Source organism: Orcinus orca, chromosome 13, assembly GCF_937001465.1.
Source record: "Orcinus orca chromosome 13, mOrcOrc1.1, whole genome shotgun sequence".
NCBI lineage: Eukaryota > Metazoa > Chordata > Mammalia > Artiodactyla > Delphinidae > Orcinus > Orcinus orca.
In genome coordinates, this window is record NC_064571.1 from 31,782,674 (window position 1) to 31,808,618 (window position 25,945).

Consider the following 25,945-nt stretch of genomic DNA (forward strand, 5'->3'; position numbering starts at 1 on the left):
AAGAGCCTAGAAGTAATGACATCCCCAAAGGAATGAACATCCAAACTTGGTTTCTAAATCCTATCTTCCACTAAAAGGAGAATTGACCCATTTCAGGGCAGGGGCTAGGAGAATTCGGGATGAGCCTGGAACATGTTGTCTTTTTGGCACAAGTAAGTAAGTGCTCAAACAATGAAGGGGTCATGTCAAAAGGACAGAGGAGCCAGTTTGAAGGGGCTCCCACAGGCCAAATCTGGGACAATATGAGCATTAAAATAAATGATATGAATGAATTACATCTTATTGAATAAAATAGAAATTCATGAGCTCATGCTGACATAACACAAAATGAAACACTTACTGGGGAGAAGGGAGAGCTCTTCCTCAAAGAGAATGCTGACCATTTGTCTGTTATCAGAGTGGCGGTTAATTCAGGCAGGAGTCAGTAATGGATGCTAAGGATATCTCCTCACAAAGTATTTATCAATTAAGAGGGAAAAAATGTCAATTTATGGTGAAGGAACCTGGCAGACACCACCTTGACTGGGTGATCAAAGTTAACATTGCCAGCGGTGGGACAGGTCAACATCACGCCTCCTGATGTGAGGCACTGAGAAAAGCTCAGCATCTTTCCAAGAGGGCAGGACCTGGGTCTGGACATGAGGAAACACTGGACAGACCCAGGTTGAGGGACATCCTCCACACTGAAAGGCTTCTACTCTCTGAAACTGTCAAAGCCATGAAGACAGGACAAGACTAAGGAAAAGCTTTAGAAAAAGAAAAATGAAAACGGGAATACACATAGAGAGAAAGGTAGTGGTGGAGCACATATGAAAAAAGTTAAGTGGGGGGCTTCCCTGGTGGCGCAGTGGTTGGGAGTCTGCCTGCCGATGCAGGGGACGCGGGTTCGTGCCCCGGTTTGGGAGGATCCCACATGCCGCGGAGCGGCTGGGCCCGTGAGCCATGGCCGCTGGGCCTGCGCGTCCGGAGCCTGTGCTCCACGGCGGGAGAGGCCACAACAGTGAGAGGCCCACGTACCGCAAAAAGAAAAAAAAAAAAAAAAAAGTTAAGTGGGAAATCTAGGTGAAGGGGATATAGGACCTTTTTGTTTCTGCTCTTGCAACTTTTATTTATTTCAAAATGAAATTGAAAAACGTTTTGTGTGTATCCATCAATTTTTTTTTTTTTTTTTTTTGCGGTACGTGGGCCTCTCACTGTTGTGGCCTCTCCCATCGCGGAGCACAGGCTCCGGACGCGCAGGCTCAGCGGCCTTGGCTCACGGGCCTAGCTGCTCCGTGGCATGTGGGATCTTCCCGGACCGGGGCACGAACCCGTGTCCCCTGCATCGGCAGACGGACTCTCAACCACTGCGCCACCAGCGAAGCCCCTATCCATCAATTTTTTTTCTGGTAAACGTATATATGTTCGTATGTATATTTGCCTACACGTGTGTACACATGTCCAGACGCTCAGGTCCCAACTCAGATTGGTTGAGTCAGAATGTGGGGGACTGGTACCCGAGCAGGTGAATTTTTTAAAACTCCCCAGGTGACTCCAGTGTGCAGCCGATTTGCGAGGCAGCGCTGTAATCCAGGCTTCACGGAAATCACCTGTGGGGCTTGTTGAACCGAGCGTCGCGGAGCGGTTTCCCCAGAGCGGGCGGGGCAGGTACGCAGGCGCGCAGGGGAATGGGGGCAGGTGGCCGGGCCGCCGCCGCCCCCGACCCCGCGTGGCCCAGGTACCCGCGCGGGAAGACCCGGCCTCCCGACCCCGCGCGCCGCCATGGACGCCGCGCCGGCGCTCCTGAGGGCCCCACCGGCCGAGGTGCTGGAAGACGTGCTGCGGGAGCAGTTCGGGCCGTTGCCGCAGTTGGCCGCCGTCTGCCGGCTCAAGCGGCTGCCGTCGGGCGGCTACTCGTCCACGGAGGACCTGCAGTTGGTGCTGGAGCGGCGGCGCGTGGCCAACGCCAAGGAGCGCGAGCGGGTGAGCGCCGGCCCCGCGAGGTCCCTGTCCCGAGACCCGGCCGCCTTCCTCCCGGCTCCCCCCAGACCCGCCACCCATTTCGGACACGTTCGGGGGCCCAGGGCGCCCACTCCCCGCCCGGGGGCCCGGGGCGACTTCGACCTCCCGAGGGCCGCTCGTGTTCGCCTCCACCCGCGCCGGGATGGCGCCTCACCTGCGACCCACCTGGACCGGTGCGGGAAGCGGGTCTGGGGAAGGCCGAGGGGGCCGCTTACCACTTCAGAAAAGTCTCCCCCTGGCAGGCGCTTTGAACCCTCAGAGGCGGCAGTGCGCTTACGTCTCACTACCTCCTGCGCTGGGTGGGTGCTTGGGGTCCCCTTTTCCCAGCGCTCTGCCTCCAAGCACAAATAGGGCGAGGCACAGGGAGCCTAATGGAAGTTACTCTTTTCCTTACTTTAAACAAAGAATTTAAACAAAGCCTGGGTGTGCACCCAGACTCCCACTCAACCCCCTGGCGGGGGACAGAAAGTGGATATTTCCCACTCTGGCGGGTACGCGGGTTCACCCGCGGGGATGGTCCCTCGGGCGGAGTTGGAGCGCCATCTACTGGTAGCTTTTAGTATTACTAACTAAACTCGGGCCCCAAACTTGTGAGATTCCGTCTCCTTTCCGCCCTTTGCAGTCTTTGGGTCGGGCTGCTGCAGAGGCTACCGAGAGAGGGAAGGGCGAACGCTGGAAGACGGTGCGCGCACATTCCGGCCTGGGACTTGAGGAGGAAGTTCTGCTGGGGGCTGTTCCTGCACACTCCTGAGCCCTTTAGAAACGTAGCCCCAGTCAATCAACTCGGAGCTTTGTTTGGGTACGGGCGTGAGGAGAAAGGACCAAGCAGGTGTAGAAGACTTAAGGGAAAGTTGGGAGCCCTTTACGATAACCCTGTGATCTGATGTGTTGATGTGGCTCTCAAACAAGATTCTGATCCGATATTTTGCATTTTAAGTTGGGCTTTCCCCACCAGGAAGGAATTGCTTTCTGCAGAGAATGGGTCCTGGTGTTACCTACTATTTTAAAACCAATGACCTTAGTTTTCTTTATAATGATGAAATTAGTACACCTGGAAGACAGAGAAATGACTAAATAGGGAATGGAAACACCCACAATGCAAATATAACTACCATGAACTATCATTCTTGTGTATATCCTCCTAGTCTTTTTTCTACTTATATTTGTGCGTATTCATAATCTTACAAAGTTGCTATGATTTAGTACATGTCTTTGTATTTTTTTCTCTTAACGTTATCAAAAGCATTTCCTCATATTCTAGGCAGAGCAGCTTTTGATTGCATAGTCCAACATATAAATGGACTGTTACTTATTCAGTCTCCTAGTGTTGGGCATATATGATTTTTTGCAGCTTTTTACTGGTACATAGATCTATGCCCATGTCTGATAATTGCTTTAGAGCAAAACAGTAGAAGTGGAATTACTGGGATATAAACGATCTTGTGACTTTTGATACAGGTTGCCCAATTGCTTTCTAGAAAAGTTTATTAATTTTTATCCCCTTTTGCAGGCTATAGGACTGTTCCCTTTTTCCATCCCCTATGCTGGGTATGATAATCAAAACAAAAATGTTACCAGCTTGGTACATGAAAAATGGTATCTAATTTCTGTTTTAATTTGTAGTTCTTTGATTATTAAAGTTTAGTATTTTCATAAGTTTATTGAAACTTATGACCAATAAACTTATGAAATACATTATGACCAGTAAACATGAAATACATCCACTGTGTTCTGCTGTGAATGGGCTGACCATGTCCTTTGCCCACTTTGATGTGGGGTAGGAGGGAGCTCTCAATACAAGTGAGTGACTATATTGGCTTCATGGTGTAGTGGGAACTGGTTCTTCGAGGCCCTGTGTCCTCCAGCGACGGGTTGATCATCAGAATTCTAGGCCTTCAGAGCCAAGGAATTAGACCCTGGAGATGAAGGAAAAAAGGCTCTTCATTCTACTTTTCAAGTCTTGCCAACGCGCAGACTCTCTGGACTCTATGTCGTCAACTCCGCTGGGAAAGAGGTTGAAGAGTTGCTGGCACAGTACCTGAATAGATGAGTGTTTGTACAGTTTATTCATTATCGTTAGTACAACTTATTGAAGACTTTCTGTGTGCCAGGAGGAAGTGTTTGGTGTGTAATTATGTCACTTAATCACCACAAGAAAAGCTACACTACAACAAGGGGAGTATTTTCCACTTTGCAGGTAAACAGACTAAGGCTTGGCGATATGAAGTATCCTACACAGTTTTGTAAAGCTAAATGTTAGAGTTGGGTTTTAAATCCTGATGTACTGACTCAGAGCTTTTAAGCACTACCCAGCCCGCCTCTACCTTGCAGTGGGGATGCTCTCAGAGGAAGAGAAGGAGGTCTGTGTGGACCTAGACACGCCTCCCAGTCCATCCATCCCTGCTGCCAGGTTCACGCCCCTCCCTCTCCCCTTGCCAGGAAGTGTACTGCCAGTGGAGCGATGGCTCTTCGGCACGTGCCTGCCTAGATTCCCTGCCCAGACAAGAGAGCTGTGGAAACGAGCCCTCACAACCGCCTTCCGTGGTTTGGGGGGATGCCTTACAAGTTAGCTTCCTGTGTGTCACTGTGCATTTTTGCTTTCCAGATAAAAAATCTCAACCGTGGTTTTGCCAAACTGAAGACGCTGGTGCCATTTCTTCCCCAAAGCAGGAAGCCTAGCAAAGTTGATATCCTCAAAGGTGCAACTGAATACATACAAGTTCTCAGTGATGTTTTGGAAGGAGCCAAAGACTCTGAGGTAAAGGTTTAAGAAGTTAGAACAGCGATACCCACCGTTTATTGAGCCCTGTCTAGGTGCCAGACAATTGATGTGTCCGTTCTAGTTAGTTTATACAGTCCTTTGACCTATTTATGATCCTGGTTTTACTGAAGAAGTTGCCAAAATACAGGTAAAGTCCACACAGCTAAGAAATGTCAGAACTGGAGTCTGAATCTAGGTCTGTGCAAGCTTTGGAGCCAAGTTCCTGGCCATCTGTATCCCTACCTCCTGTTGCTGTCCAGGGCATCTAGCTCCGAACTGCTTAGCCTTTACTGGGACTTTGACAGCAGGGGCATGAGAGGAGTTTCCTTAAACCCTCTCTACGGCAGCGCTTTCCTTCAGCAGGACGCACCTCAGGCAGGACACAGAAAGGAAGAGGGATGTCCCTTGGGAGAGGCCCTCCCTGAGGGGCAACCCTGCCGGAGAGCTCACTGATTTCCTGGTGATGCTGATCTCATGGGGTTTTGTGACCATCCAGTGGGACGACACAAGTGAACCTGCTTTGTAAACTGTGAGGCACCATGATGTCACCACCATTATTGGGGCACATAGCTCAGGGGTGTCCATTAGGCAGCGGAAGGTGTGGGCTGGTTTCATGGGCTCATTCTATGGAGAGGCAAATGCAGAAGGCTTGAAAATGGGTTAGTCGTCAGAGGAGGTAAACTATGAAGAGAGAAGAGGCCTTAGAAATGAGCACTAAAGGAGGAGCCATCAGAGAGGGGCAGGTGGAGAAGCAAGATGGGGTCCTACAATCAGGGAGGGGGCATCTTGGGAATCTGAGCATGGAAAGTCATTTGAGAAGCTGCAGGGGGGCCAGGGGTGGCTGGAAGTCACCTTGCTGTGCGTTGAGGGTATGTGGTTGGTAAATATCTGAAATCCAGGCAGAGGGAAGTGGCAGACTTCAAGTCTATTCAACTTGGAAGTCTGAGCCTGGAGAGAAGAATCAAAAGGATGGAAGAACAACAGTTGTTAGATCCATGAAGGCCTTTTCTAATTAGCTAGGTGATCCTGTTTAGGGACAAAAGAGGACAGATAGTAGAGAGAAGAGAAACGTATTCGTTCTAGGAACTTAGGGCAGAAATAGCCACGTGTATAATGGTACTTCTTAGTTTCTTCCTCTTGTCTGCTAGTCCTAATTACGTGACTACTGGGAGGATACATTTTGCAGTGGTGGGAATGGATTGTCCTACTGGCCAAACTGGATGGCTGGGTTGTGGCACGGTCGTAATACCTGGACAGGTGCAGGTGGCTGCCTTAGTTTTTTCTTGCATGTGAATTGTCTAACAGAAGTGCTTTGTTTTGTGCTGCATTCATTATAAAACATAGAATCTGTCCCATGCTATAGTCTTTTTAATGCAGTTGCCAATCACACAACATTTTAAGGTTATAGTAGAACAAAATACAGTCTGTTGAGCAATGATTTTCTTTCCATAATAACTTAAGCATTGCCCTCATTACTTAAATACAATTTCGTACATTAGAACTTTGAAATATATTGATTTAAATCTTTAAAATCTGTCATACTGTTTGACAACTAAATATGGTTTCTAGAAACAAGACCCAGATCATCAGAACTGTAGCAACAATACTTCTGAACCACATATGTCCTTGGCTAGAGAGCTATCGAGAAATATACCACACGCCGGTTGTGCTGTGGGCTTGAAGAATGAGGAGGAAGGGTCCTGGGCAGATGGCGGCAATGGTGAGTTGGCACACACTTGTCGCCAGGGGGCGATGTCTACAATGGGAGTTATCTCTCCAGCCAGGAGTCTGGTGAAGTGTTTCTTCTTAGTCATGTTGATGTCCAAAAACTCATAATGCATCCCTTGGGCATGAGATATTTTCCATGTTAAAACATGATTGAAACAAGATCATTGTGTGAAAGCACCTAGGTGGGGAGGTGAGTTTGCTAGTTTGAAAGGTCTGTTATTATGTTCCCAAGTTAATTGGAAAGCTGCTCGAGGGGAAGGAAACTCTTCCAAAATCACCCAACAGGGACCTAAGCTTAATTTTTTACGACCCTAATTAATACATCAAAAGGTTTTCCGGATTCTGAGGTCTCCAGAAAAAGAAGTAGCTTGCCCTCCATAAAGCTGAATGGTGATCCCATGTACACACACGCTCACTCACACACATGCGCACTCACACACGTGCATTTGTTTTTAAGTTGGCCTTGTTGGAAGACAGAGTTTTCTAAGTAATAACAAAGGGGTTTATTGTAACATTATCACTTATTACCTTGCCAAACTAAGGAAGCCATTGCATGGAGCAGTCTGCTTCTCCAAGTCTAGAGAGTGGACGTTTTGCTCTGGCTGTGTCTCAGTGTTACACAAGCAAGACCCCTTGTTCCGTCCTCCAACACGATTGCTGCTGAAACAAGAAAGGCTTGCAGGAGTCTGGAACTAAGCAAGTTGCTCAGCGTGGTATAAGGAACAGTGGGGGCCGTGGAGTAACAAATGATGGGTGGTGGTGGGAGGTGGTTTAGAAGATCAGTTGAGTGCAGGCTCTGGAGACAGAATGCTGACGTTCAAACCCTGGTTTTACCACTTGTTTGCGGTGTGACCTTGAGTGAGCTGCTAAAATTTTCCAACCATCAGTTTCCCCATCTGTAGAATGGGAATGATAATTGTACCTACATAAGGTAACTGTGGGGTTCAAATGACATCGTGTCAGCAGAGTGTCTAGCATAGTACCTGGCATGTCAGTTTTCACTTGGACTTTATTAAGTCTGCTTGCCACGCCATGAGCAATCAGTGTTTATTTTTTAACATCTTTATTGGAGTATAATTGCTTTACAATTGTGTGTTAGTTTCTGCTTTATAGCAAAGTGAACCAGCTCTACATATATCCCCATATCTCTTCCCTCTTGTGTCTCCCTCCCTCCCACCCTCCTTACCCCACTCCTCTAGGTGGTCACAAAGCACCGAGCTGATCTCCCTGTGCTATGCGGCTGCTTCCCACTAGCTATCGGTTTTACATTTGGTAGTGTATATATGTCCATGCCACTCTCTCACTTTGTCACAGTTTACCCTCCCCCCTCCCCATACCCTCAAGTCCATTCTCTAGTAGGTCTGCGTCTTTATTCCCGTCCTGCCCCTAGGTTCTTTATGACCTTTTTTTTTTTTTTTTAGATCCCATATATATGTGTTAGCATACGGTACTTGCTTTTCTCTTTCTGAAGCAGTCAGTATTGATTGGTGAGCAGTCAACAATGGGCCCCAGGCATTGTCATTCTGTTTGCAACAAGTGGTCTGGGTTTTCTCACTTGGCTCTTACCAATGCTCCGCTGTGGTTTGAGGTCTTACAGGCTCTCTGCTGACTGGCTGGCCTCGTTTCCGAGTTGATTACTGTTTTCTAAGGATCCCACTTGTGCACATGCTCAGTCTAGATTTTCCAGTTCTGGCCACTTGAGATTTAAAACTTCCCTCTCCAGTCAACTCTTAGGATACAGAATTCCTATTCTATTACATGAGCTGACAGGGAGTGACTGAGAACAAAGAGTGGAACTGAAAAGGAGAAGAGTGAACTGAACCTTGAACCTGGCTGTCTAAGTTAGTAATGGTAATGCTTCCCCAAATGTGGTTTTAGTGTGTTAGATATTAAGGCAAGAATCTTGCTTGCACTTAATCCTCACTGGTCCCTATTAGGTAGGCATCACCATGTCATTCTCACAGTGAGGTGCCTGGCTAGTCCTTCCAGCCAGTCCCCTTGGGCCTGGTACAGAGCAGGCCTGTGCCAGCGCCAAGGATGTACAACGGAAGTCCTGCTTTTCCAAGGATAATTGATCATTGAATTTGCCAACTTATGGTAACTTGATTTAAAGTGGGGACCATCATTTTCTAGTAGGAAACAGGAAAGTTCTGGCTGGAAATGTTTTAAAAAGGGAACACAACACTCAAGTTTTAGTCTTTTAGCTAACCACGTCTAAGGTGTTAATTGGAAGAGTGTGCTAATTCTTAGAATGAACAGAGAATCACGTATTTGAGATTTTTTACGTATGTGTATAACTTCTGTCAAGTGTGACTTCCAAGGCCTGAAGGTAAAGAGTGCCAGTTTTTGCAGAAGGATTTTAGGATTTCATCAGTTTTGTCAGGGGTTTCTCATTCTTTGACATTCAGATCATTCATTTAAAAAATTAAAAACATTTATTCTGAAAAAAATCAACTTAAGAAAAGTTGCAAGTATAGTACAAAGAACTTTTTCCCTGATCCATTTGAGAGTAATTTGCCAACCTGATGGCCATCGCCCCTAAGGACGTCAGCATGCATTTCCTTCAAATGGGAAATGGGGACGTTCACCTGTATGACCACAGTGCAGCCATTAAATCAGGAGATTATGTGGCATTACAGTCATGTAATCCTCAGGCCCCATTCAAGTAGCGCCAACAGTCTTGAAATGTCCTTTCTAGCAAAAGGACCCAGTTAAGAATCATGCATTGTGTTTAGTTGTCCCTTGCCTTTTGCCTCCTTTTACCTGGAAAAATACCTTGGTCTTTAGGTAATTTTTATGACCTGGACACATCTGAAGATTACAGGCCAGTTGTTTTGTAGAATGTTTCATGATTCAGGCTTGTCTATTTCCTCCTGATTAGATTCAGATATGCATCTTTGGCAGCAATATGGAAGTGCTGTGGTTTTCTACTCATTGCACCCTATCAAAGGGGGGCAGATTTTGATTTGTCCCATTAGTAAGGATATTCACTTTGATCATGTGCTTAACGTAGTGACTTCCAGGCCTTTCCACTTTAAAGTTAGCCCTTTTCTTTTGTAATTAATCTGTATTTTGTGCGAAGGTGCTTTGAAATTATCTAGATATCTCATTATTCATCAAACATTCTATTTTTTTTCTTAAAGTGATATCGTTTTATTTTTCAAATATTTATTTATTTGGCTGGGCCTGGTCTTAGTTGCGGCATGGGGGATCTTTTAGTTGCGCCATGTGGGATCTAGTTCCCTGAACAGGGATTGAACCCAGGTCCCCTGCATTGGGAGTGCCGAGTCTTAGCCACTGGACCACCAGGGAAGCCCCATCAAACATTCTATTAAACTTTTTATTTTGCGACAGAGAAGTCCCATATTGCCTTTAACTCAGTTTCCCCCCATGGCTGCGTCTTATGTAACTATAGTACAATATCAAAACCAGAAAGTCGATATTGGTATTATGTGTGTATAGTTCCATGTCATTTTTATTTTATTTTATTTTTTTGCGGTACGCGGGCCTCTCACTGTTGTGGCCTCTCCCGTTGCGGGGCACAGGCTCCGGACGCGCAGGCTCAGTGGCCATGACTCACGGCCCCAGCCGCTTCGTGGCATGTGGGATCGTCCCGGACCGGGGCACGAACCCACGTCCCCTGCTTCGGCAGGCGGACTCTCAACCACTGCGCCACGAGGGAAGCCCTCCATGTCATTTTATCGCATATGTAGTTTTGTGGAACCATCACCATAAAGCTGTCGCACATGCTACCCTTTATAGTCACACCCACCCACTGCCCCTACTCCTCCACTCTCCCTAACCCCTGCAACCACTAATCTGGTCTCCATCTCTCTAATTTATCATTTTGAGAATTTTGTATAAGTGGAAACATACAGTGCAAAACCTTTAGAGACTGGCCTTTTAAAACTCAGCACAATGTGCTTTATTTATTTTTTACAATGTGCTTTAAGTCATCCAAGTTTTTGTATCAGTAGTCTGTTCTGCCTTTTTATTGGTGAGTATTAGTTCATGGGATGGATGTGCCACAGTTTAATGATTATTGTAGAACATTTTGGTTGTTTCTATATTAACTTTTTAATACTATAGACATGTGGTTTTCCATTCAGTGGATTATTACATCATCATATAATATCATGACTTATTTTGTTACTCAAACCGTCCTCATTGTGGCCAGTGACAGCCCTTGTAAGTGGGCTGCCTTTCCACTTGAATGTCACCATCATTCTTTGATCACTTCCTTTCTGGCAGAAGATGGTCCAAGCTCGAGCATCTTGTACTTTTCCAGCCTTGGAATCACTTTCCTCAAGGACATCCAGTGGGTAATCACCTCCCATCTCCATACCATCTCCTCCCTGCATGGCTGTTCTCCTTACCCCTCTTGGGCTTTAGTACCTGTAGTTGGTTTGTTAGAACTGCTGTAACAAAGTACACAGACTGAGTGGCTTAAACAGCAGAAATTTATTTCTCACAGTTCTGGAGGCTGGAAGTCTAACATCAAGGTGTTGGCAAGTTTGGTTTCTTCTGAGGCCTCTCTCCTTGGCTTGCAGATGGCCTTTCCTGGCTGTGTGCTTGCCCTGGTGTCTCTCCTCTACGTGTCCAAATTTCCTCCTCTTATAAGGACACCAGTCAGATTGGATTAGGGCCCACCCTAATGGCCTCATTTTAACTTAATCACCTCTTTAAGGGTCCTAACTCCAAAAACAGTCACAGGTACTGGGGGTTAGGACTTCCATTGTATTTTGGGGACCACAGTTCAGCCCATAACAACACCCATGACAGGCTGCCCCTCCATGATAACCCTCTCTAGGATGGATCAAGATAAAGGGGCCAAGGAAACAAAGCTCAGACTGGTCTCTATTTGCCAAACAATCGTCATAAGGGGTCATTCCCATTTATTTGAAGGGCAACTACATAGGGTTTCAGGATCTGCCCAGATACCCTAACTGGAGACCTGGGGACACCGATGTGGCTCATTGGACTGAAATGCTCATATACAGAGGGGCTCAGGATTTGGGAGGCAGGTCCCCTCCAGCTTCAGTTTGTAGGAATGGCACCCTTCTTCCTGCTCTTGGAGAGGATCTCTGAGGAGTGGAATCTGGTGCTGGTAGAGATGGGCATTTGGAGGGACTTGGGGGTGTGGTCAGAAAAGGCTGTGTAATATCAACAACATTCCTGAGAGGCAAAATCCCCAGTGAAGCACATAAGAATCTGCTGATGGCAGGACGGGAGATGAACTGCTCGGGCCAGAGTGGGTTCACTTGGGGACCGAATCAGCAAATAAGTGTGTGCGTGGATGGAGAGGCTGTGGGCCAGCCATGCATCTGGCCTCGGTAGGGATAGGGATTAATGTCAAGGTCCAGGGAGGCTTGTTTAAAATTGGACTTTCAAGGTGTAGGATTTTGTTCTTTTGGGATTAGACATTACTGGGTGGCAAGATGTTCACTAACCCACCATTGTTTATTCCTTCTATTTGTCACCGTGGCTATGGCTTGGCATTTCACATCATGCAAGGCTCTGAATTTTGCTCAGAGTTGCCTGTCATCCTGTAGAGACTGTGTCCCTGGACACAGACCACCCTCAGTGTTGAAGCGAGATGCCAGTTGTGCTGGGGCCAGAGGAGCTCTGGAAAGCGTTATATGCATGAACGTAGGTGCCTATTACGGGACCTGGGTGTGCCGCCATTATACACTTCTGAATTTTGGCCTGTCATGGGAGCGTTCCTTGGAAAGAGTTTCTGAGAGAAGGAAGCCTGGTGGGTGGTAGATTTCCTCGACCCCTCCTCTTCAGGCTGTGGTCATCTGTGTGTGAAATTAACCACTGGGGACATTTCTTCTAATAGCAATTTAAGCTCTGAAATGAGATGGTCTGGCTAGTTGGGATGAATTTATTAGCTTCCTGAGAAAGCCCTGAAGCACTATGTTCTGTCTTCCATCTCACGTTTCCTCCAGGTAGTGGTTATGTGTGATAGCAAAAATTCCACCATAGTAGAGCGTGCGTGTGTGTGTGTGTGTGTGTGTGTGTGTGTGTGTGTGTGTGGCAGGACAGGGGGTAGGTCTAGGCTTATCCTTGGGAATCACTTTTATCTGCCCCAGTATTTACCTGTGGCCTAGTGGGCATATTCTGATGAGTTTTAAAAAATTGAACTTTCTTTTGATGGGGTAGGTGCTCTTTGGTTTGTCAGTCCCCACCCCCTCTTGCTGCATCTCCAGTGTAGGCATTTAATTTTGCCGTACTGGACCAAGGGCATTGGGCACAGAGGAAAGGCTGCACGAGTGGTTGCATTTGGCTCTGGGACGTTATCGTTTTCTAAACTTCGGGGGTTTAGGGGTTGGTGCTCTGATGATATGAATGCTGGTCATTCTGTCTGGAACTTTGGGAAGGTGAGATGTGGTGCACGCAGGACAGGATCCATCTAACTTTGGAGTAATGCCACCTCTGGTGGAGTGTTCCCCAGGCTACAGCTCCTTAGGAAGAGATCCAAGCACCCAAGGAAGACCCTTAAGGCCCAATCTGATCAAGTAAGAAGAAAATGTTACAGGGAAGACAAATCCTTATTTCTTTGTGAAAATAAGAGAGGGAGATTTCTTTTGTCGTAACTCAGATTTTTCTATGGGGACAAAAGATTGAATCAATCATGGAAGTGGGTTTTGCCTGTGTGTATGCATGTGAGTGTGTGTGACGTGACGCTTGGTGTGTTTGAGGAGATCTCTATGTGGTATGTGCTCCTGGGTCTGTCAGTGAGCTGAGAATCATTTGAGAAAGCCAGCAATTTCCATTTGTCTGACACATAATGGGTCTGGTGATTAAATACATTGAAGTTAGTGCTCATCTATTCTTGTGGACTTTTGGAGGGATTATTTATATGAGTTTTATGAAAGATCCACCTCATTGGTCCCACATGAACAAGGAAGAGAATGGCGAGAATTGGATGGAAGGATCTCTCAAAGACCCTTCTCTGAGAGGGTCCTTAGAGGCAGGACTTCTCTGATGTGCTGTGGGACCTCCCTGGAGACAGACAGCTCCTTTGGGTCAGCGGAAAACCACCAAATGCTCGGACCACATAAACCCGCCCCTGAGGGAGGTCAGTGTATCCTCCCACCTGCCACCTTCTCCCCTGTTCTAATTCCGGGGCTATCCAGAGCAGATCAGGGATAAAATGTACGCCAAAGACACAGTATTAAAGGTAGATCTTTTAGTGGGAGAGTAAGGGGATTAGAAATACAACTCAATTATTGTTCAGAACTCTTCCGGTCCTCTTTGGATCGCTCTCTTCCTTTTTGGAAGGTTTTTCCCTCCAGGAGTCGTCCTTCCAGTGCCTCTGGTGTAGAAGACAGGCCTGGGGCACCTGCCTCACTGGGGTTGCTCTGAGGTGAGAGGCACCGAGGGGCAGAGTCCCCCTGCATCATGCTACTTGGGCCAGGTCCCCAGGAGAGGAGACAGACCACATGGGGCTTTGTGGCCAAAGCCCTGCTCAGAATGAGCTCCATTTGCTGTAAGATCATCTGTATGGCTTTCCCTCCAGACAGGAGGCAGCGAGGCTGTGGCCACAAGGCTGGATTCTGATCTCTGGGTCCTGGCTGGACTTTCACACACTGAAGCGGTATTAACAATGAGAGCACAGTCTAGATGGGAAGAAATGCCACTTTACTTTCTACACTGTTCTCCACTTGTTCTTGAGAACCCCTTATGACGCAGATGGTGGGAGAACTCTTTATCTTGCCCCGTTAAGGCCTGTCTTCTTTGAGTAAAGCAGAGTCAGTTCAGCGTTCAGAATATTCCGTGTGGGGGCTCCTTTGCCTCCTAAGTGATCTCCCTCCTCCCTCTGCCCCTCCTCTGGTACGGTGAGGAGTGTGTACACTCCAGAGGCTGTGGTGGGAGCCTCGTGTGTTGTCCCACCTGTGGCCCAGCTAGTTCTCTGGCCCCTGATCTTGGGTGTGGTTGAGCTGACATCCGCTGTGGTTGTCCGTGGCCCCCCTGTGGCTTCTCTTGTCTAAGCCACGCCATTCAGAACCCAGGCCTCTTCTCGTATCCCCAGCCTTCCCGCCCCAGATGGGATGTATGGCTGCCCTCAGGCCCACGTTCCTAAAGATGTCCCTCAGCCAGTGCTCACCAGCTCCTCTGAGAGACTGTATCCTGAGAAGTGGGTACTGATCCTTGCTTTCCTCAGACTCTACTTCGCCTTTCCTGGGTTCTGTTACCTTTGGAACTCTCCCCCGTCCCCTGGTCAAGGCCGGGATGGCACAGTACAGGACCCTTCCCAGGGGTCAGGCAGCTTCTACACACTGGTCCGTCCTCCCTGAGGAACCACCTCCCGCTGTTTCAATCTCATCTCCGTCTCGGTTGTGGTAGGCTTTCCGCTGGCATATCTTGCCTCCTCCCTGCACTGTGACACCCCATGAGCAGCCATCTGAACTCTGCCCACCAGAGCTCTCCCTTTCAACAAAGTTGGCCTCTTTCAAATGAGAGTCTTGCTTTTCAGACTGTTGTTAAGCTTGGAAATGAACTCTGAGGACTTCTGGTCGGTATCTATCCATCCCTTCCTGCCCTGTCACTCCACCCCCCAGCCTGACTCAGTGGGTAGAGGGAAGGGTACACTGGATAGTATGTCAGACTATCCAGCTACACAACCAACAGCAGGAGTTACACCCACCTTAGTAAAGTTGCTGAACTGCAGGCTGGGTGTCTATTCCTCAGACGCCCTTCTTCTTGGACCTTCAACTCCTTGACTTAGATGAGGCCAACATTTTTAAGTGAACTGTGAGAATAAGACAACATCAATAAACTTCAAGTTTTTGTATTCCGATACTTAAATATTACAATCCTGGAATTTCCCAGCTAACTTAAAAAAAGAAAAGAAACTAAGACAACAATCTGTAATACACTGGACTGTAGGCTGATAAGATGAAATTATCCTTTAACCTTCTAGGTAAACACAGCAATACATGAATTGTCTTCTAGGTTTAGAACATTCTGGTTGTGTAAAAAGTTTTAAAATTTTTAAATAAAACTTCTAAAGCTAAATTTGAACTCAAAAAAAAGAAAGCTTGATGACATGTATTGTGAAAAGACTTGTTCAAGATCAGAAACAATAGATATTGATACTTACTTTGTGCCAGGCACTATTCCTGGCAGTTTATACGTAATAACCTATTTAATTTTCATAACTGTCCTGTGACGTACAAACAGTTTTGCCCATTTTACAAGTCAGGAAACTAAGGAATGAAGTTAAGTAACTGGCCCAACATCCAGTGCGTGGACAAAGGGTTGGGCCTGGGAGATGTGGGGAAATAGTGTTAAACCTTTTAATGGTCTTTCATTCTAACAGAGCTCACCCTTGAAATGTAAATGAGTGGACTAGGAAGTAAATAAATGTTTTTTAAAGCTAAATTAAAGCATTTGCTTGCAGTATTTCATATTAATATACATCCAGGTTTCCATTTCTGAAGTGCCTGACCAGGATTTGAGTGACTTTATTTTTTTAGCTCATGGATTTAAGTTGAGATTTCAGAAAATTGAGAAGCCCAGGGTGATCTTACCATCTTAAAAAAGCCACAGATAGAAATCTACTACTATGCTGGCAAAATTTTTTCCTACAACTGAATTAAGAAATTATCATAAGGTGTATAACATTGTATGTTGTTTTCTTATTCTATCATTAGCATGTTTGGAGGTTATTATATAGTCTTTATAACAAGTTTTAATGGTTCATTAAATGGGACAGTTTTCTAATTGTTGGACATTTGTTTTCAGTTTTTTGTTCTCAACCTGATGTGTTTAGCTCTTTTTTGTATTTCATTTTGTTTTTAGGATAGATTCCCAGAAGTAGAACTGAGTCACAGGTAGGTACAATCTGTGACTTGGTGCCAATTTTTTTTTTTTACATAAATTTATTTACTTATTTATTTATTTTTGGCTGCACTGGGTCTTTGTTGCTGTGCGCGGGCTTTCTCTAGTTGCAGCAAGCAGGGGCTACTCTTCGTTGCGGTGCACAGGATTCTCATTGCGGTGGCTTCTCTTGTTGCAGAGCACGGGCTGTAGGCGTGTGGGCTTCAGTAATTGTGGCTCACAGGCTCTAGAGCGCAGCCTCAGTAGTTGTGGCACGCGGGCTCAGTAGCTGCGGCTTGCGGGCTCTAGAGCGCAGGATCAGTAGTTTTGGCGCACGGGCTTAGTTGCTCCACAGCATGTGGGATCTTCCCAGACCAAGGCTCGAACCCGTTGTCCCCTGCATTGGCAGGCGGATTCTTAATCACTGCGCCACCAGGGAAGTCCCACTTGGTTCCAGTTTATAATACTACCAGCTATGTAAGAGTGCCAAGCCCTTCATATCCTTGCCAACGATGAGATCTATTAAAATGATAGAATTGTAATGGACAAAAAATGGTATCTTTAAATGTAAACATCTTTGATTACTAACTAATTTTTTGTTTGTTTTTAAACTGTCTGTTAGCCATTTACGATGGGCTCTCTTCTGTTTCAGGTTCCCTCAAGTATGCAAAGTGAGAAGGCTGGCCCAGGGCTATCTTCTACAGACAAATAAATGCAGTCTTGAAAGTTTTAGAGTCTCTTTAAAAAAAAAATTGTCATAATTCAGAGTTTAACAATTACCCTTTAAATGGCCTTGCCTGTCACAAATTTACTTGACTCCACTTTCTCAATTTCACGCACCCAGCTAGGGCCATATGGCGCCTTCGGGCAAGCTCAAGCAGCTTGAGCACAGACAGCCGTCGTCATAACGACTGCTCACCAAGACCTAGCGCTTAATAAATGGGCCTCTTCTCCATACTTTACATAGGTTAATTTGCTCTCATAACAGTCCTGCAAGATAGGCACAACGATCCTTGCTTTACAGATGGAGAAACTGAGGCATAGAGAGTGTGGAGTCCACTTAGGCTGCCATAACCTAGACCACAGACTTGGTGGCTTAACAGAAACTTCTCACAGTTCTGGAAGCTGGGAAGTCCAAGATCAAGGCCTGAAGGGTTTGGTTTGCTTTTCCTGGCTTGCGGACAGCTGCCTTCTCTCTGTGTCCTCACATGGTGGAGAGAGGGAGCAAACTCTGGCCTCTCTTCCTCTTCTTATAAGAACACCAATCCTATTGGATTAAGGCCCCACCCTTATGACTTCATTTAACCTTAATGGCCTCCTAAAAGCCCTATCGTTGAATACAGTCACAGTGAGGGCTTCAGTGCATGAATTTTGGGGGAACACAGTTCAGTCCATAGCATTCCACCCCTTACTCCCCAAATTCATGCCCTTATCACATGCAAAATACATTCATTCCATTCAAACAGCCCCAAAAGTCTTACCTCATTCCAGCATCAACTCTAAAGTCCGAAGGCTCATCTAAATATCATCTAAAGCACTTTTGGGTAATACTCGAGGTATGATTCATCCTGAGGCAAGATTCCTCTCCAGCTCTGAACCTGTGAAACCAGACAAGTTATGTGCTTCCAAACTATAGTGGTGAACAGGCACAGGATAGACATTCCCATTCCAAAAGGGAGAAATTGGAAGAAAGTGGTGATGGGTCCCAAGCAAGCCCTGAATTTAGCAAGGCAAATTCCATTATATTTTAAGGTTTCAGAATAATCCTATTTGGCTCCGCGTCCCACCTTCCAGGTCCACTGGGATGGCAGCATAACCCCACACAGCTCTCTGCAGTGGCCCTGCCCTCTGAAACTAACAGGAAACAGACTTGACCCCTGGGCCTGCGGTCAGAGTGGCAGCCCAGATGCTCTCTGAATCGCCTGCGGCTCATTCTTCCCTTTCCTTGAAGAACAGTGCATGTTTGCCACTGAATAGCTCTGTGGTCTTGTCCTGACAACCTTCCTTCATTCTGTCCTGCTTTATCTTTCCCCTTTAGTTCATATTGGCAGTGTCTTTGCTGCTCTTAATCCCATCTCTCTTCCCGGCCTCTGTTGAGATAGCTGATTAAGTCTATGAGTTGCACCCGTGATCTCTTTATCAAACAGTTGTTCAGCCACACCCTTAGTGCTCTCTTCAGAGCAAGCTTTCTCACCTTTTGCATATAGATAGGCTGAGAATTTTCTAAATGTCTAAGCTCTGGTTCCTTTTTGTTTAACAGTTCTTCCTTTAATTTATCTCTCACCTCTTGCATTTTGCTGTCAGCAGTAAGGAGGACCCAGGGTGCACCTTCAATATTTTGCCTAAAAGTCTCCTCTGCTAAATATCCAAGGTCATTCCTTTCAAGTTCTACCTTTGACAAAACACTAATACACAATTTAGCCAAGTTCTTTGCCACTTTATAACAAGGATTGCCTTGCCTCTGGAGTCTGGGGCCTCTCCACACCAATCGTGTGTATTGCCTCCCTGCCCTGTGTGGTTCTTCCCTCATGTGGGTGGGGTTACCGTTGCTGGTGGCCTCATTTTAATCAGCGATAATGAAACTGAGCAGGACCCTGTGGGGCTCCTGGGCACGGAAGCCTTTCCGTGTTCCCCGTTTCTTGTAGGGAACAGACTCCAGCCTCCAGGACCTTCCCTGAGTTCCAAAGGGCAGACTCGAACAGTTGGTCATCCAGGAAGGGAGGGGATGCAGAGACAGGGAAGGAGCAGCTAAGAAACAATAGTGCAGCCTTGGGGCAGGGTCCTGGTTCCCCCTCAAGTGATACACATAACAATATCTTTAAACTCTTTATAGAATTAAAACCCAACAAATGGAAGATGTCAGCATTCTTCATACCAGAGAAGACCACCTGAGGCCAGATCAAAGGAACCAGAGAAGCTCATCAAGAAGATTACCTAAAACCAGATTAGAGGAGTGCAGGCCCTGCACATACCCTAATCTTGTCAGCAACCCCACCCTTGAACTATTGCTATAAAACTCCTCACTAAATCCTCCTGGGTTGGGACACATAGTTTTGGAGGGGCACGAGTCCACTGTGTCCCCCTTTGCCTGGCAAAGCAATAAAGCTATTATTTTCTACTTCATGCAAAACTCTGCCACTGAGATTTGACTCAGCACCAGTGCACAGAGGCTGAGCTTTTGGCATCAATAATAAGACTGTAAGTACTTTCACTTGTCCCATTCGGTCTCCATGACAACCCTGGGTGGTAGGAGACTATTCATTTTCTAGGGCTGCCATAACAAAATACCACAGACTGGGGGGCTTGAAGCACAGAAATGTATCTGAGATCAAGAGATGGAGGTCAGCAGGATTGCTTTCTTGATGCCTCTCTCCTTGGCTGTAGATGGCTGTCTTCTCCCTGTGTCAGTCTGTATCCACATTTCCTCTTCTTAAAAAGGCAGCATCCTATTGGATTAGGACTTACTCACATGACCTAGTTTTTTAAGCTCTTAATTGTCTTAGTTACCTCATTGTTTCTCTGAAGACCCTAACTCCAAATACAGTCAGTCATATTCTGAGGTACTAGGGGTTAGGATTTCAACATAGGAATTTGGGTTGGGGGCTCAAGTCAGCCCATAACAGAGAGCAAGCGCTGTTACCCTCACTTTACAGCTGGACCCGGGGGTCAGAGTCTTTACTGAGGCCGCACAGTCCATGGGACCAAGACTGGAGTCCCAGGCCCTGGACCCAAGTTTCATTCTCTTTCCATGGCAGGCCTCAGCCATGGGGTTGGCTGACCTTTTACTTGTTGGGAGAGTGGTGTCTTCAGGAGATCTAGACTTAGAATTTACCCTTGGTCTTGCTTTGAAAGCCCTGTCTTCCCTGCTCTCTCCTGTCTTAAATTTGATTTCCGTAAATGAGGCCATAATTTATAGTTTATCTGGGAGGCAATTCCAGGAAATACCAATAGGGGAGTGGGAAAATGATATAGGTAGGAAGAGCCAGACAATGAAAGATGCATGCTGAGCAGGTGATGCTGTGGGCAGCTGGGGCTCAGTCCTGCTGGGGCCCCCTGGGAAAATATGCACAACACACCTCAGGGGGTCCTCCCCACACTTACAGAGGAGGGAGCCGGGCTCTTTATCCACTAACTCCTGATGGTCATAGGTTGAGAGCCGATTCCCTGGGGTGTCAATTCCTCCAGCACCTCCAGCATGCCCTGGGGAAGGCTGTTGATAAGAATGTCTGACCCTGGAGAGTGCTAAGGCCCTGTGTTAGTTATCTATTGCTGAGCAACAAATGACCCCAAACTTTGCAACTTAAAACAACACATTTATTATATTACAGTTTCTGTGGGTCAGAAGTCATGCTTGGGCATGGCTTAGCTGGGTCCTCTGCTTCAAGGTCTCTCTCAAGGCAGAAATCAAGGTGTCAGTCTAGGCTGGGGTCTCAGCTGAAGGCTTGGCTGGGGAAGGATCTGCTTCCAAGCTTATGTGGTTGTCTGCAGAATTCATTTCCTCTAGGACTTCTGAACTGATGGCCTCAGTTTCTAGCTGGTTTTTGGCCAGATATCACCCTCAGTTCCTTGCCACATAGATCTGTTAGACACTGCAGGTGTTAGACACTGCAGGTGTCTCTCCTTACAAGTTATTGCCGACTAGAAACATTTTTGTCAAGAGGCTTGGAGATTAGAAATAATTTTACTGCCTAACAGAAAGTCTAATTTTATCTGGCTATTGGAGGCTAGCCAAATGTGATTTTCTGGGTCTGACATGGAGTCTCCTATGCTCTTCTGTCCCTTGTCAAGGGCCAGGCAACTCGAGCTTTCTGCAAGTGAGACTTTGAATTCTGATGATGTTTGATGGAACCAGCTAGTTCTAGTTCCTTCTGTTGGATTTCAAAGGGAATTTGGAATTGAGTGAGAACTTCTGGAACTTCAACTAAAATTCCATATAGGCTATTAATATAGAAATTAATACAATGAAGTCTTGTTTCCCATCTGACATCTGAATAATTCCTAAAGCCATAGAATGGCACAACTCTTCCCAGCACTCGTCACATTCAGATGGCATCTGGGAGAAGCTGGAGGGATTTTTTTTTTTTTTAAGACTCTGTGATGGCTAGAAGAGCAAAATCAAAGCAGAATCGGTTTTTTTCTTTTTTCTGGTGGGGGCAAAGGAGAATGTATCAGCCTTATGGACTTTATCAGTGTCTTGTACTAGTTCTGCTTTTTAAAATCAAATATTTTTCCCCTCCGAGAGGGCATGGGCAACGTAGTAGTTAGAGCTCAGCTCTGGAGCCATGGTGCTTACGTTTGCATCCTGGCTTGGCCACCCACTGTCTGTGCAACCTTGGGAGAGTTACTTAACCTCTCTGTGCCTCAGTCTCTTCATCTATTAAATAGGGTAATACTATTTCCACCACATAGAGTTCTTGTGAGGATTAAATGAGTAAAATGCATGTAAAGCTCTCAGAACAATGGCAGGAGCCAAAAAGAGTTTGCTATTATTAGTCTGAGAAAGCTTACTAACACACCAGGAAGAGAAATTTTTGAGAGGTGGTGATGACCAAGGGGATTTATGAAACCTGCTATTTCTGGACTAAACAAAAATTCTCTATTCCCGTTTTGGGTTCTAGTTCAGAAAAGGGCCTACCATACCTGTGATTTCAGGGCTCCAGAGAAGGAATTTCCAACTTCCCACATATTATCACTCGGCACCAGTAGTGCACAGTTGCCTGAAGTGTCTCCATACACATATCATTTCCTGGTTCTGGCCAGACAGACCTCGGGTCCTGGTGGCTGAGATACTTGTAATTCTAGTGGCTTTTGACGGGAGAATGTGGAGAGAACTTACAGACTCTGATTCTGAAGATGAAGTGGGAATGGATGAGGAGCTCTGAGTGGGAAGGATGGGTAGAGACCAGGGGTTGGAGGGCTGGGGGAGCTAGAGCAGAAAGACAAAATTTACTCCGGCATCTGAAATGAAATGACTGCCAGGTGTCCTAGGGTTGTTGTGGTGGGCATTTTCTCCTTTTCTATGTCAGTAGTAGCTTGCATACAGTGGCATTTCTTATATGTTAGTGTGCAAAGGAATCCCTAGGAATGCTTGTTAAAAATATGGGTTCCTGGGCCCACCTCCAGGGATTCTGATTCTGCAGCAACACTGTGGTGGGGTCTGGTGATTTTCATGGGACTGTGTACCCCAGAATCTCGAGGGAGCAGAGGGGCTATGATCTGGTTGGGGGGTGGTGACCAGAGGATTTTCTGGAAGCTGTACTTGCCCTGTCACCACATTTTAAAAAATACATAGTGTAACACATACAGACTGAGAGTGAGGGGATGGAAAAAGATATTCCACACAAATGGAAATCAAAAGAAAGCTGGAGTAGATATTCTCATATCAGACAAAATAGACTTTAAAACAAAGATTATTACAAGAGACAAAGAAGGACACTACATAATGATCAAGGGATCAATCCAAGAAGAAGATATAACAATTGTAAATATTTATGCACCCAAGAGAGGAGCACCTCAATACATAAGGCAAATACTGACAGCCATAAAAAGGGAAATCGACAGTAACACAATCATAGTAGGGGACTTTAATACCCCACTTTCACCAATGGACAGATCATCCAAAGTGAAAATAAATAAGGAAACACAGGCTTTAAAAGATACATTAAACAAGATGGACTTAATTGATATTTATAGGACATTCCATCCAAAAAACAACAGAATACACATACTTCGCAAGTGCTCATGGAACATTCTCCAGGATAGATCATGCCTTGGGTCACAAATCAAGCCTTGGTAAATTTAAGAAAATTGAAATCATATCAAGTATCTTTTCCGACCACAACACTATGAGACTAGATATCAATTACAGGAAAAAATCTGTAAAAAATACAAACACATGGAGGCTAAACAATACACTACTTAATAACCAAGAGATCACTGAAGAAATCAAAGAGGAAATCAAAAAATATGTAGAAACAAATGACAATGAAAACACGATGACCTAAAACCTATGGGATGCAGCAAAAGCAGTTCTAAGAGGGAAGTTTATAGCAGTACAATCCTACCTCAAGAAACAAGAAACCTCTCAAATAAACAACCTAACCTTACACCTAGCAATTAGAGAAAGAAGAACAAAAAAACCCCAAAGTTAGCAGAAGGAAAGAAATCATAAAGATCAGATCAGAAATAAATGAAAAAGAAAGGAAGGAAACGATAGCAAAGATCAATAAAACTAAAAGCTGGCTCTTTGAGAAGATAAACTAAATTGATAAACCGTTAGCCAGACTCATCAAGAAAAAAAAGGAGAAGGCTCAAATCAACAGAATTCGAAATGAAAAAGGAGAAGTAACAACTGACATGGCAGAAATACAAAGGATCATGAGAGATTACTACAAGCAACCATATGCCAGTAAAATGGACAACCTGGAAGAAATGGACAATTCTTAGAAAAGCACAAACTTCCAAGACTGAACCAGGAAGAAATAGAAAATACAAACAGACCAATCACAAGCACTGAAATTGAAACTGTGATTAAAAATCTTCCAACAAACAAAAGCCCAGGACCAGATGGCTTCACAGGCAAATTCTATCAAACATTTAGAGAAGAGCTAACACCTATCCTTCTCAAACTCTTCCAAAATATAGCAGAGGGAGGAACACTCCCAAACTTATTCTACGAGGCTGCCATCACCCTGATACCAACACCAGACAGAGATGTCACAAAGAAAGAAAACTACATACCAGTATCACTGATGAATATAGATGCAAAAATCCTCAACAAAATACTAGCAAACAGAATCCAACAGCACATTAAAAGGATCATACACCATGATCAAGGGGTGTTTATCCCAGGAATGCAAGGATTCTTCAATATACGCAAATCGGTCAATGTGATACACCATATTAACAAATTGAAGGAGAAAAACCATATGATCATCTCAATAGATGCAGAGAAAGCTTTTGACAAAATTCAACACCCATTTGTGATAAACACCCTCCAGAAAGTAAGCATTGAGGGAACTTTCCTCAACATAATAAAGGCCATATATGACAAACACACAGCCAACATCATCCTCAATGAAAAAGTGAAACCATTTCCACTAAGATCAGGAGCAAGACAAGGTTGCCCACTCTCACCATGCTTATTCAACATAGTTTTGGAAGTTTTAGCCACAGCAATCAGAGAAGAAAAAGACATAAAAGGAATCCAAATCGGAAAAGAAGAAGTAAAGCTGTCACTCTTTGCAGTTGACATGATACTATAAATAGAGAATCCTAAAGATGCTACCAGAAAACTACTAGAGTTAATCAATGAATTTGGTAAAGTAGCAGGATACAAAATTAATGCACAGAAATCTCTTGCCTTCCTATACACTAATGATGAAAAATCTGAAAGTGAAATTAAGAAAACACTCCAATTTACCAGTACAACAAAAAGAATAAAATATCTAGGAATAAACCTACCTAAGGAGACAAAAGACCTGCATGCAGAAAACTATAAGACCCCGATGAAAGAAATTAAAGATGATACAAATAGATGGAAAGATATACCATGTTCTTGGATTGGAAGAATCAACATTGTGAAAATGACTATACTACCCAAAGCAATCTACAGATTCAATGCAATCCCTATCAAACTACCACTGGCATTTTTCACAGAACTAGAAGAAAAAAATTCACAATTTGTATGGAAACACAAAAGACCCCGAATAGCCAAAGCAATCTTGAGAAAGAAAATGGAGGTGGAGGAATCAGCCTCCGTGACTTCAGACTATACTACAAAGCTACAGTAATCAAGGCAGTATGGTACTGGCACAAAAACAGAAATATAGATCAATGGAACAGGATAGAAAACCCAGAGGTAAACCAATGCACATATGGTCACCTTATCTTTGATAAAGGGGTCAAGAATATACAGTGGAGAAAAGACAGCCTCTTCAATAAGTGGTGCTGGGAAAACTGGACAGCTACATGTAAAAGAATGAAATTAGAACACTCCCTAACACCATATACAAAAATAAACTCAAAATGGATTAAAGACCTAAATGTAAGGTCAGACACCATCAAACTCTCAGAGGAAAACATAGGCAGAACACTCTATGACATAAATCACAGCAAGATCCTTTTTGACCCACCTCCTAGAGAAATGGAAATAAAAACAAAAATAAACAAATGGGACCTAATGAAACTTAAAAGCTTTTCCACAGCAAAGGAAACCATAAATAAGACGAAAAGACAACCCTCAGAATGGGAGAAAATATTTGCAAACAAAGCAACTGACAAAAGATTAATCTCCAAAGTTTACAAGCAGCTCAATATCAAAAAGACAAACAACCCAATCCAAAATTGGGCAGAAGACCTAAATAGACATTTCTCCAGAGAAGATATACAGATTGCCAACAAACACATGAAAGAATGCTCAACATCACTAATCATTAGAGAAATGTAAATCAAAACTACAATGAGGTATCACCTCACACCAGTTAGAATGGGCATCATCAGAAAATCTACAAACAACAAAAGCTGGAGAGGGTGTGGAGAAAAGGGAACCCTCTTGCACTGTTAGTGGGAACGTAAATTGATACAGCCACTATGGAGAACAGTATGGATGTTCCTTAAAAAACTAAA

The 25,945-nt window shown here is 45.0% G+C and overlaps 1 protein-coding gene across 2 annotated transcripts; it reads left to right on the forward strand.

Annotated features, from left to right (window-relative positions):
- Nucleotides 1-1,585: 1,585 nt before the first annotated feature.
- FIGLA (folliculogenesis specific bHLH transcription factor) lies at nucleotides 1,586-19,443 on the forward strand. Of its 2 annotated transcripts, none has more exons than XM_012535653.2 (4): nucleotides 1,586-1,962; nucleotides 4,607-4,759; nucleotides 6,332-6,482; nucleotides 19,152-19,443. In XM_012535653.2, exons 1-4 carry the CDS (start codon nucleotides 1,762-1,764, stop codon nucleotides 19,208-19,210), a joined length of 564 nt encoding a protein of 187 aa, XP_012391107.2. In that variant the 5' UTR covers nucleotides 1,586-1,761; the 3' UTR covers nucleotides 19,211-19,443. The 2 variants fall into 2 exon arrangements, with proteins under 2 accessions (XP_012391107.2, XP_012391110.1); XM_012535656.2 differs by lacking the exon at nucleotides 19,152-19,443 and adding an exon at nucleotides 16,971-17,047.
- The last annotated feature ends 6,502 nt before the right edge of the window (nucleotides 19,444-25,945 follow it).